Source organism: Oncorhynchus masou, chromosome 15 (assembly GCF_036934945.1).
Source record: "Oncorhynchus masou masou isolate Uvic2021 chromosome 15, UVic_Omas_1.1, whole genome shotgun sequence".
NCBI lineage: Eukaryota > Metazoa > Chordata > Actinopteri > Salmoniformes > Salmonidae > Oncorhynchus > Oncorhynchus masou.
The window spans coordinates 15,983,094-15,995,120 of record NC_088226.1 but is presented as its reverse complement, the minus strand read 5'-3'; the positions used below and the strand labels follow the sequence as shown (position 1 = coordinate 15,995,120).

At 45.0% G+C, this 12,027-nt stretch overlaps 1 protein-coding gene across 1 annotated transcript in view; it reads right to left on the bottom strand.

The window, feature by feature from the left end:
* LOC135555747 (C-type mannose receptor 2-like) overlaps positions 1 to 12,027 on the bottom strand; it is a 52,838-nt gene that overhangs the window by 20,867 nt on the left and 19,944 nt on the right. The window contains exons 8-15 of the mRNA XM_064988442.1: positions 11,518 to 11,672; positions 11,255 to 11,359; positions 8,067 to 8,182; positions 7,794 to 7,942; positions 7,249 to 7,469; positions 6,009 to 6,154; positions 5,401 to 5,497; positions 1,950 to 2,079 (exon numbers count right to left, since the gene is read on the bottom strand). Of these exons, the coding sequence (XP_064844514.1) occupies positions 1,950 to 2,079; positions 5,401 to 5,497; positions 6,009 to 6,154; positions 7,249 to 7,469; positions 7,794 to 7,942; positions 8,067 to 8,182; positions 11,255 to 11,359; positions 11,518 to 11,672 (1,119 nt within the window). The remainder of the gene's footprint in view (positions 1 to 1,949; positions 2,080 to 5,400; positions 5,498 to 6,008; positions 6,155 to 7,248; positions 7,470 to 7,793; positions 7,943 to 8,066; positions 8,183 to 11,254; positions 11,360 to 11,517; positions 11,673 to 12,027) is intronic.

Here is a 12,027-nt window from a genome sequence, read left to right as displayed (position 1 = left end):
AGGGGGCTGAATAATTTTGCACGCCCAATTTTTCAGTTTTTGATTTGTTAAAAAAGTTTATATCCAATATCCAATAAATGCCAATAAATGTCGTTCCACTTCATGATTGTGTCCCACTTGTTGTTGATTCTTCACAAAAAATACAGTTTTATATCTTTATGTTTGAAGCCTGAAATGTGGCAAAAGGTCGCAAAGTTCAAAGGGGCCGAATACTTTCGCAAGGCACTATACTATCCACAATAGACCGAGAGAGGCTGGACTGAGGGCTTGTGGGCCTGTTGTAAGGCAGGTCCTCACCAGACATCATCGGCAACAACGTCGCCTATGGGCACAAACCCACCGTCGCTGGACCAGACTGGCAAAAAGTGCTCTTCAATGTCGAGTCGCGGTTTTGTCTCATCAGGGGTGATGGTCGGAATTGCGTTTATCGTCGAAGGAATGAGCGTTACACCGAGGTCTGTACTCTGAAGCGGGATCGATTTGGAGGGGGAGAGTCAGTCATGGTCTGGGCCGGTGTGTCACAGCATCATCGGACTGAGCTTGTTGTCATTGCAGGCAATCTCAACGCTGTGCGTTACAGGAAAGACATCCTCCTCCCTCATGTGGTACCCTTCCTGCAGGCTCATCCTGACATGACCCTCCAGCATGATAATGCCACCAGCCAAACTGCTCGTTCTGTGCGTGATTTCCTGCAAGACAGGAATGTCAGTGTTCTGCCATGGCCAGTGAAGAACCCAGATCTCAATCCCATTGAGCACATCTGGGACCTGTTGTATAGGAGGGTGAGGGCTAGGGCCATTCTCCCCAGAAATGTCTAGGAACTTGCAGTAGCCTTGGTGGAAGAGTGGGGTAACATCTCACAGCAAGAACTGGCAAATCTGGTGCAGTCCATGAGGAGGAGATGCACTGCAGTACGTAATGCAGCTGGTGGCCACACCAGATACTGACTGTTACTTTTGACCCACCCCCCCTTTGTTCAAGGACACATTATTCCATTTCTGTTAGTCACATGTCTGTGGAACTTGTTCAGTTTATGTCTCAGTTGTTGAATCTTGTTATGTTCATACAAATATTTACACATGTTAAGTTTGTTGAAAATACAGTTGACAGTGAGAGGACATTTCTTTTTTGCTGAGTGTATTTGTTCAACTTCCAAATATTGTTTTACAAAGTAAAACAAGCGAGAGATAGGCTTTTGGCACGAGCGCATTGGCCATTACCAGCAAGTGAGCTGCATGTCATTGGGTGAGTCAGTGAAACTGGAAAGTATTTTTAGGACTATAATTTCCTCCTCATATTGTAGCCTACAACATGCGTCTCCACACACCTAGGCCTAGGTCATTTTTATGGATCTCAGATTCTCATTTGTGCTGTATTAAAAATATTCTGCCAAAGTCTCCAGTCATGTAAAATGACTTAGAATTGCATGAAATGCATTAATAAAAGCCCACATTCTTCCCGGACACCAGGCTACAAAAAATGTCCCCAATGTGTGCAACTTCTGTAAGTGCCTCTACTTTACTGCTCTACGTCCCAACGCAAATGTCGCAAAATCGAGCCAGGCGGTCACATATTTGCTTAATGAAAACTACAACTCCCTTCAACATCCCACATAGTTATTGACTGGATTTCTCTCCTGAATTATTTGATTTCTCTCTAGAGAAACAGCACATTAGGCTCACCCCCTCCCCCCCTACCAAAAAAAACACGAAAAGGAATTCAAGTAACTGAACTGACGTCGGAAAATTAGTTGTTTAATAACCTGAGAGAAACCTGTTGGTTAATCGCTCAGCACTACATAACACATAATTCAAAATTCAAAATGAAAGCTTTCAGGCAATATCAAGGGCCCCTTGTGTCAGCGTGTCTCTATTGTGTCTGTATACAGCAGTAGCACTGCTTTGTGACTGTATCAGTGTCTATGTGTGGTTCCGTTGTCTTGCTGTTACCTTTGGGGATCTTGCAGATCCAGTCCAGTTCAGCGTCACAGTGCATGGCCAGCCAGGTCATGCTGCCCAGGTCTGCTGCTGCACACTGACGGACGTTGTAGTAGTAACGGCCAAAGTTCTGGTACGTATACTGACATGCAGAGGAAGATGGGTTAGAGGACTTTACAAAAAATAGTTTAACAAGTAGGTAGCTACAGTGCTGTGAAAAGTATTTGCCCGCTTCCTGATTTCTTGTTTTTTTTTTGCACTTTTGTCACAAGTAAATGTTTCAGATCATCAAACTCATTTTAATATTACACAAAGATAACCCAAGTAAACACAAAATGCCGTTTTTAAGTGATGATTTTAAAAAGCTATCCGAACCTTCATGGCCCTATGTGACAAAGTAATTGCCCCCTAAACCTAATTACTGGTTGTGCCACCCGTTAAATCATGAATTCACTGTGGTTAATCACATTCTTTGGAAAGCTGAGTGCAATTTCACTAGCCACACCCAGGCCTGATTACTGCCAGACCTGTTGAATCAAGAAATCACTTAAATAGAACCTGTCTGACAAAGTGAAGCAGGCCAGAAGATCTCAAAAAGCAAGACATCATGCTGCGATCCAAAGACATACAGGAACAGATGAGAAACAAAGTAATTGACATTTATCAGTCTGGAAAGGGTTACAAAGCCATTTCTAAAGCTTTGGGACTCCAGCGAACCACGGTGAGAGCCATTATCCACAAATGGAGAAGAATTGGAACAGTGGTGAACCTTCCCAGGAGTGCCCGGCCTACCAAAATTACCCCAAGAGCGCAGCGACGACTCATCTAAGAGGTCACAAAAGAACCCGCAACAACATCTAAAGAACTGCAGACCTCACTTAAAGTCAGTGTTCAAGAATGAGACTGGGCAAAAATGGCATCCATGGCAGAGTTCCAAGGCGAAAACCACTGCTGACCAAAAAGAACATACAGTGGGGCAAAAAAGTATTTAGTCAGCCACCAAGTGTGCAAGTTCTCCCACTAAAAAAGACGAGAGAGGCCTGTAATTTCCATCATAGGTACACTTCAACTACGACAGACAAAATGAGGAAATAAATCCAGAAAATCACATTGTAGGATTTTCTTTTAAATTTATTTGCAAATTATGGTGGAAAATAAGTATTTGGTCACCTACAAACAAGCAAGATTTCTGGCTCTCACAGACCTGTAACTTATTCTTTAAGCGGCTACTCTGTCCTCCACTCATTACCTGTATTAATGGCACCTGTTTGAACTTGTTATCAGTATAAAAGACACCTGTCCACAACCTCAAACAGTCACACTCCAAACTCCACTATGGGCAAGACCAAAGAGCTGTCAAAGGACACCAGAAACAAAATTGTAGACCTGCACCAGGCTGGGAAGCCTGAATCTGCAATAGGTAAGCAGCTTGGTTTGAAGAAATCAACTGTGGGAGCAATTATTAGGGAATGGAAGACATACAAGACCACTGATAATCTCCCTCGGTCTGGGGCTCCACGCAAGATCTCACCCCGTGGGGTCAAAATGATGACAGGAACGGTGAGCAAAAATCCCAGAACCGCACGGGGGGACCTAGTGAATGACCTGCAGAGAGCTGGGACCAAAGTAACAAAGGCTACCATCAGTAACACACTACGCCGCCAGGGACTCAAATCCTCGTCGTGTTTGGAGTACAAAAAATGCTGATTTGCATCCAAAGAACACCATACCTACTGTGAAGCATGGGGGTGGAAACATCATGCTTTGGGGCTGTTTTTCTGCAAAGGGACCAGGACGACTGATCTGTGTAAAGGAAAGAATGAATGGGGCCATGTAGCGTCAGATTTTGAGTGAAAACCTCCTTCCATCAGCAAGGGCATTGAAGATGAAACGTGGCTGGGTCTTTCAGCATGACAATGATCCCAAACACACCGCCCGAGCAACGAAGGAGTGGCTTCGTAAGAAGCATTTCAAGGTCCTGGAGTGGCCTAGCCAGTCTCCAGATCTCAACCCCATAGAAAAGCTTTGGAGGGAGTTGAAAGTCCGTGTTGCCCAGCAACAGCCCCAAAACATCACTGCTCTAGAGGAGATCTGCATGGAGGAATGGGCCAAAATACCAGCAACAGTGTGTGAAAACCTTGTGAAGACTTACAGAAAACATTTGACCTCTGTCATTGCCAACAAAGGGTATATAACAAAATATTGAGATAAACTTTTGTTATTGACCAAATACTTATTTTCCACCATAATTTGCAAATAAATTCATTAAAAATCCTACAATGTGATTTTCTGGATTTTTTTTCTTCTCATTTTGTCTGTCATAGTTGAGGTGGTCCTATGGTGAAAATTACAGGCCTCTCATCTTTTTAAGTGGGAGAACTTGCACAATTGGTGGCTGACTAAATACTTTTTTGCCCCACTGTAAAGGCTCGTCTCACTTTTGTAAAAAAACATCTTGCTGATCCCCTAGACTTTTGGGAAAATATTCTGTGGACTAACGTGACAAGAGTTGAACTTTTTGGAAGGTGTGCGTCCCGTTACATCTGGCGTAAAAGTAACACAGCATTTCAGAAAAAGCACATCATACCAACAGTCAAATATGGTGGTGGTCTGGGGATGCTTTGCTGCTTCAGGACCTGGACGACTTGTTGTGACTGATGGAACCATGAATTCTGCTCTCTACCAAAAAATCCTGAAGGAGAATGTCCGGCCATCAGTTTGTGACCTCAAGCTGAAGCGCACTTGGGTTCTGCAGCAGGGCAATGATCCAAAACACACCAGCAAGTCCACCTCTGAATGGCATAAAAAAAAATATAAAAAAAATTGGAGTGACTTAGTCAAAGTCCGGACTTGAATCCGATTGAGATGCTGTGGCGTAACCTTAAAAAGGTGGTTCATGCTCGAAAACCCTCCAATGTGGCTGAATTAAAACAATTCTGCAAGGAGGAGTGGGCCAAAATTCCTCCACGGCGATGTGAAAGACTCATTGCCAGTTATCGCAAACTCTTGTTGCGGCTGAGGGTGGCACAACCAGTTATTAGGTTTAGGGGGCAATTACTTTTTCACATAGGGCCATGAAGGTTTGGATAGCTTTTTTCCCTTAATAAATAAAATCATCACTTAAAAACTGCATTTTGTTTACTTGGGTTATCTTTGTGTAATATTAACATTAGTTTTGATAATCTGAAACATTTAAGTGTGACAAATGTGCAAAAAATAAGAAATCAGGAAGGGGGCAAATACTTTTTCACAGCACTGTATATCTCTAAGCTTTGAGGTACACATATATGGTGCAAGAGGCTGTATGTTGTAGCGGGGCTGTAGCTATCAGTAAATCAAGGTTGCTGTGTTCAGCTGGGTCAATAATAGATAGTGCTGTGGTTTGGCTGCTCTAATTAGGTCCATAGACATGCTGTGATGTAATGCTGTGGCTGGAAGACTGGATGGTGATGCTGTGACTCACAGCCAGTCCATCGCTCCACTTCCAGCTGCCGTTGTCCATGGGGTTTCTGCGGTTCAGCCCGATCCAGAACCAGTGCTGCTCATGGTCCTCTGACTCCCTGTGGACCATCATCAGCAGCAGCAGCAGCAGCAGCAGCGTCGTCAGCATCATCAGCAGCAGCAGCGTTGTCAGCATCAGCGTCATTATCATCATCGGCATCATCATCATTACTATCATCATCACCATCATCAGCATCATAGTCATCACCATAAAAAAATATATATAATCTGTCACTGTGCCCTTGAGCCAGGCACTTAACCCTAATTGCTCCAGAGATGATGCACATTGGCAACCCTGGCCGTGACCCCACTCCCTGCGGGGGAGTTGGGATATGCAAAAATGTTATTTCCTTTACACACTGTGTGTAACAGGACGAATATAAGCACCCCCAAAAATAATTATATACATTTATTATTATCATCCTCATCATTACCACCACATTCCCTCTTAAATTACAAACCCATCCCCTTTTCAAATAAGATCCACATTGTCCCTCCATCCAGTCTGGGCCCTGTAATAGAGAACCATTCATACAACCCATGCATGATCAAGGTGGAGTGTCCACCCACCCAAAGGCTTCGTGTAATATCTGCAGTATGAAGTGCTCCTCCTCTGGGCCACTGACACTCAGCAGGTTGGCTCCATGGTGTCTCTGACAGGCTAGGTGGGCCTGCAGCCAGCTCAGCTTCTGGTCCATCTGGGCTGTGTCAAACACCTGGGACACACACACACAGGCAGGCGCATACACACACACAGGTAGGCACACGCACACACACACAGGTAGGCACACACACACACACACACACACACACACACACACACACACACACACACACACACACACACACACACACACACACACACACACACACACACACACACACACACACACACACAGAGAGAGGCGTTAGAGGTAAATAAATGGTATGTATATTGACTAAACCAATACATATGCTTAAAATATATGTCTAGTAATAAACTCAGCAAAAAAAGAAACATCCTCTCACTGTCAACTGTGTTTATTGTCAACAAACTTAACATGTGTAAATATTTGTATAAACATAACAAGATTCAACAACTGAGACATAAACTGAACAAGTTCCACAGACATGTGACTAACAGAAATGGAATAATGTGTCCCTGAACAAAGGGGGCCACAGCGTTGAGATTGCCAGCAATGACAACAAGCTCAGTCCGATGATGCTGTGACACACCGCCCCAGACCATGAGAGACTCTCCACCTCCAAATCGATCCCGCTCCAGAGTACGGGTCTCATTGTAACACTTATTCATTCGGTTGTACCGATCCTGTGCAGGTGTTATTACACGTGGTCTGCCACTGCGAGGACGATCAGCTGTCTGTCCTGTCTTCCTGTAGCGCCATCTTAGGCGTCTCATAGTACAGACATTGCAATTTATTGCCCTGGCTACATCTGTAGTCCTCATGCCTCCTTGCAGCATGCCTAAGGCACGTTCACGCAGATGAGCAGGGACCCTGGGCATCTTTCTTTTGGTGTTTTTCAGAGTCCGTAGAAAGGCCTCTTTAGTGTCCTAAGTTTTCATAACTGTGACCTTAATTGCCTACCGTCTGTAAGCTGTTAGTGTCTTAACGACCGTTCCACAGGTGCATGTTCATTAATTGTTTATGGTTCATTGAACAAGCATGGGAAACAGTGTTTAAACCCTTTACAATGTAGATCTGTGAAGATATTTGGATTTTTACGAATTATCTTTGAAAGACAGGGTCCTGAAAAAGGGACGTTTCTTTTTTTGCTGAGTTTATCAAGCAGCGGTAAAGGCGTAGGATACCTTGTAGCAGTGGTGCAGCTTGCCGTTTGTCTTCCACCCGTTGGGGCAGGATCCAGTGAGGCTGGGGGTGGGGTGCGGGGCTGGGGGCTCAGGGCTGAGGGACGTGTCCTGGTTCAGTCTACAGATGAACTTAGCCCGGGCCGACGCACAGTCCTTCACCTCCCATAGGCCTGTGGCGTAGCCCGTCTCCATGGTTACACAGCCCCCTTTGATGTTTCCTCCTGACAGAGGAGAGCGGGGAGAGAGTGGTCCATGTTACGTAGTTGCCTGAGTCTGGGTATGGGTGTAACTGCCTGACACACCAGTGGAGATGGTAGAGATCATGGCAAAAGATGGTCTTGAAAATGGTAAACCAATCACCTGATTAAGTCATTGGCAATTTAGCCACAATGAATACCCAAGAGATAAGAGTTTATACCATATCTAGTTTTGACAGGGCTCTGGGCATATGGCACAGACAGGTGTCCTGAAGTCTAGTACAAGAACAACATGTCCGTCATGAGAGCTCAGTGGACAGATAGAGAGACAGAGGTCCATGTCCCCACCTGGCTGGTCTCTGTTCCAGTTGGTATAGGTCACTTCCTCCCCGCTGAGCCAGTGGAATTTCCCAGGGCTGTTCTGGTCAAGCAGTGCTATCCAGAATGAATCCCCAGAACGGCCAAACACCAGACTGTTGACAAATGCCTGCTCAAACCTACAACATCGCACATGGACAAGGCTCAGGGGTCAGAAGTTACACTAGGTGTGTGTGTGTTTGTGTCTGTGTGTGCTTGCGTACGTGCATGAGTGTATGTACAGGTATGCATGTGTGTGTGTACCTATTGGCGATGGTGATGAGGGTAGCTCCACTGGCAGCGCAGGCCTTCCTGCCCTCCTGGAAGGTCACCTGCTCCTCTCCCACCCAGTAGCAGGCCGGACTGTGCCATCTCCAGCCCTGACGGGAGAGAGAGAGAGGAGAAAGGTTGAGCACAGAAATAATAACTGTCCAAAGAGATCTATCTACATCCAGAGACTTGCATGAAAACACAACCAGATAGGATGGGAACATATAAGCATAAAGTACTATAAACAACACATGTGTAATAAGGAAAGGGCAATTATTTTTCCCTACATATAAAACCGGGGCAGGACAGAACAAGTCCAGGCTCAGAGCTATACTCTCTCTCAAACCGCTCTCTCCCTCCACCCCTCTCTCTCGCCTCTCAGTGCTTATCTGCAGACGTGTACAGACCGAGAGCACAGTCAACACACAAAATGTCACAAGGGTTTGAGTGTGTAGTCGTGTACGTGTGTGTGTTGAAGTGAATGCGTATGTGAGAGAGGAAGAGAGTAGTCCAATGTCAGGCATTTGCACAACTGCACTTGGCAGGGAGGGAGAAACCTCAAAGACTTCCAGCTGGCGAGCCACGTTCCCCTTTATGAGCCTCATACTGGAGAGGCAGATGGGTATGCTATCTATTTCTCTCTCTCCTGTCACATGACCCACAATGCAACACTCTCTGGGGGATCTCTCGTGTTACAGTTCCCTGAGCCAATGAGCCAATGAGCCATGGATCATATAGACCCTATTGTTCCGACAGAACCACAGAACCGCTGAACCATTAAGTCGGTAACTTGGTTGTCTCACACTTTCTCTTCAGATGTTGAGTTACAGTGGGGGAAAAAGTATTTAGTCAGCCACCAATTGTGCAAGTTCTCCCACTTAAAAAGATGAGAGAGGCCTGTAATTTTCATCATAGGTACACTTCAACTATGACAGACAAAATGAGAAAAAAAATCCAGAAAATCACATTGTAGGATTTTTAATGAATTTATTTGCAAATTAAGGTGGAAAATCAGTATTTGGTCAATAACAAAAGTTTATCTCAATACTTTGTTATATACCCGTTTTCACACACTGTTGCTGGTATTTTGGCCGTGATTTACAGCAGTGATGTTTTGGGGCTGTTGCTGGGCAACACAGACTTTCAACTCCCTCCAAAGATTTTCTATGGGGTTGAGATCTGGAGACTGGCTAGGACACTCCAGGACCTTGAAATGCTTCTTACGAAGCCACTCCTTCGTTGCCCGGGCGGTGTGTTTGGGATCATTGTCATGCTGACAGACCCAGCCACGTTTCATCTTCAATGCCCTTGCTGATGGAAGGAGGTTTTCACTCAAAATCTCACGATACATGGCCCCATTCATTCTTTCCTTTACACGGATCAGTCGTCCTGGTCCCTTTGCAGAAAAACAGCCCCATGCTGTCCTTTGTCCTTTGACAGCTTTTTGGTCTTGTGCATAGTGGAGTTTGGAGTGTGACTGTTTGAGGTTGTGGACAGGTGTCTTTTATACTGATGACAAGTTCAAACAGGTGCCATTAATACAGGTAACGAGTGGAGGACAGAGGAGCCTCTTAAAGAAGTAGTTACAGGTCTGTGAGAGCCAGAAACCTTGCTTGTTTGTAGGTGACCAAATACTTATTTTCCACCATAATTTGCAAATTAATTTGAAAAAATCCTACAATGTGATTTTCTGGATTTTTTTTCTCATTTTGTCTGTCATTGTTGAAGTGTACCTATGATGAAAATTACAGGCCTCTCTCATCTTTTTAAGTGGGAGAACTTGCACAATTGGTGGCTGACTAAATACTTTTTTGCCCCACTGTAACTCAAAAAGCGAGCATTAACTCATTCAACTCACACAACACAGTCAAGTTGGCCAAGCAGGAGCCAAGCTAACAGCAGTAACTCATTTGCCATTAGGCATTAGCTGGGCTATCCATCATGTCGAGTGAGGGAGTGAGGGAGCACATAAACACTAAATTACTGAAGCATCAGGATCAAACAGTAATACCTTTGCATGAGTAAATGTTTTTACCCTTTAAACAGGAGGAGAGGGTTGAAAGACAGCAGGAGAGGAGAGCACACAACCATGGGGGGAACTGGTCAAAGATAAGAAGAGAATTACAGTCTGTGAAATTGCAGAAAGAGAGAAAGACAGAGAGAGAGAGAGGGAGAGAGAGAGAGAGAAAGAAAGAAAGAAAGAAGAAAGAAGGAAAGAAGGACAGAAAGAAGGAAAGAAGGACAGAAAGAAGGAAGGAAAGAAAGAAAGAAGGAAAGAAGGACAGAAAGAAGGACAGAAAAAAGGAAAGAAAGAAGGAAAGAAAGAAGGAAAGAAAGAAAGAAAGAAGGAAAGAAGGAAAGAAAGAAGGAAAGAAAGAAAAGAAAGAAAGAAGGAAAGAAGGACAGAAAGAAGGAAAGAAGCACAGGAAAAAGGAAGGAAAGAAAGAAGGACAGAAAGAAGGACAGAAAAAAGGAAAGAAAGAAGGAAAGAAAGAAGGAAAGAAGGAAATAAAGAAGGAAAGAAAGAAGGAAAGAAGGAAGGAAAGAAAGAAGGAAAGAAAGAAGGAAAGAAAGAAATAAGGAAAGAAAGAATGAAAGAAAGAATGAAAAAGAGAGAGATGGGTTAACCAGATGTGAGACCTGTGGATATGGTTCATTTGTGTCTGGGTATTTTTGTGAATGTGAACACATTTGTGGGGCTGTCTGGGGGTAGGGTGTCTGGCTGACCTCCCTGGCCCTGAGGGGGTGATTCAGAGCAAATACAGACTGGGGCGGAGGGGTGGTCAGAGGGCAGAGGGGCGGAAGGTGGAGGGGCGAGGGGTGTACAGGGAGGGGGACAGAGTGTGAGGGGGTGCACTCAAATATTCACAATCTGCATTCAGAGTGCCAGTGCTGACTGTCTGCATCTGGAGTTAGAACAGCGTGACGCTGCTAGAACTGTGAACTGAGAGAGAGTAGGAGAGAGAGAGAGAGAGAGAGAGAGAGAGAGAGAGAGAGAGAAAGTAGTGACCGAGAGAGAGAGTGAGAGAGAGAGAGAGAGAGAGAGAGAGAGAGAAGGAGTAAGAGAAAAAAAGTAGAGAGGGGGGGAGCAAGAGAGAGAGAAAGAGTGGAGAGACAAAGAGAGTGGGAAAAAGAGAACGTAGAAAGAACGAAATAGAGAAAGTGACTATAGAAAATCTTACTGGTTTGCACCGGTGGTCCTGTGCCTGTCCATCAGTCTTCTGGGCTGCTTTCTTACAGATGGACGGCAGGGTCTGGTTACAGGGACTGTCATTCCAGCGGCCTTCCTGTACACACACACGCACAGACAGAGAAAGAGAGAGGACACAGCTGCAGAGTATAAACAATAGTGTTCCGTAAAGGAGGCTTGCTGGCAGTGATAACACACAGCTGTGAGATGGCGAAGGGTCCAGACTATAGGGGTCAAAGGCCAAGGGTCACTCACGGGTCCCCAGATGGTGACACAGTCCTCGGGGGTGTTTTGGAAGTTGTTGGGCTCAAAGGGGTGCCAGTAAGTGAAGATGACGGGCGTGTGGTCTGTCCACTGGAAGTCCATCTGCATAGCCGTGTCATGGAGACCAATCCACAGCTCCTCCACATCTGACACACAGAGATAGGACGATAACTATCACAGAGCAGGGAGGAGGAGACACTACAGCAAGCACATTAGGACATAAACAAGATGGGAGAAGCAGTGAGTAGAGTGGAGTATTAGACACGCTTCAACTAAAGTGTCCCTAAAGGGTTCTTCTGTTGTCCCCATAGGAGAAGCCTTTTTTGTATCTAGGTACAACCCTTAAGGGTTCCATGTAGAGCCCTCCGTGGAAAGGGTTCTAGCTTGAACACAAAAGGATTCGACTTGGAACTAAAAGGGTTCTTTCCAGCTGGAACCAAAAAGGGTTCTTCAAAGGGTTTTCCAATGAGGACAGCCGAAGAGCCAGTTTAGGTTGTAAGA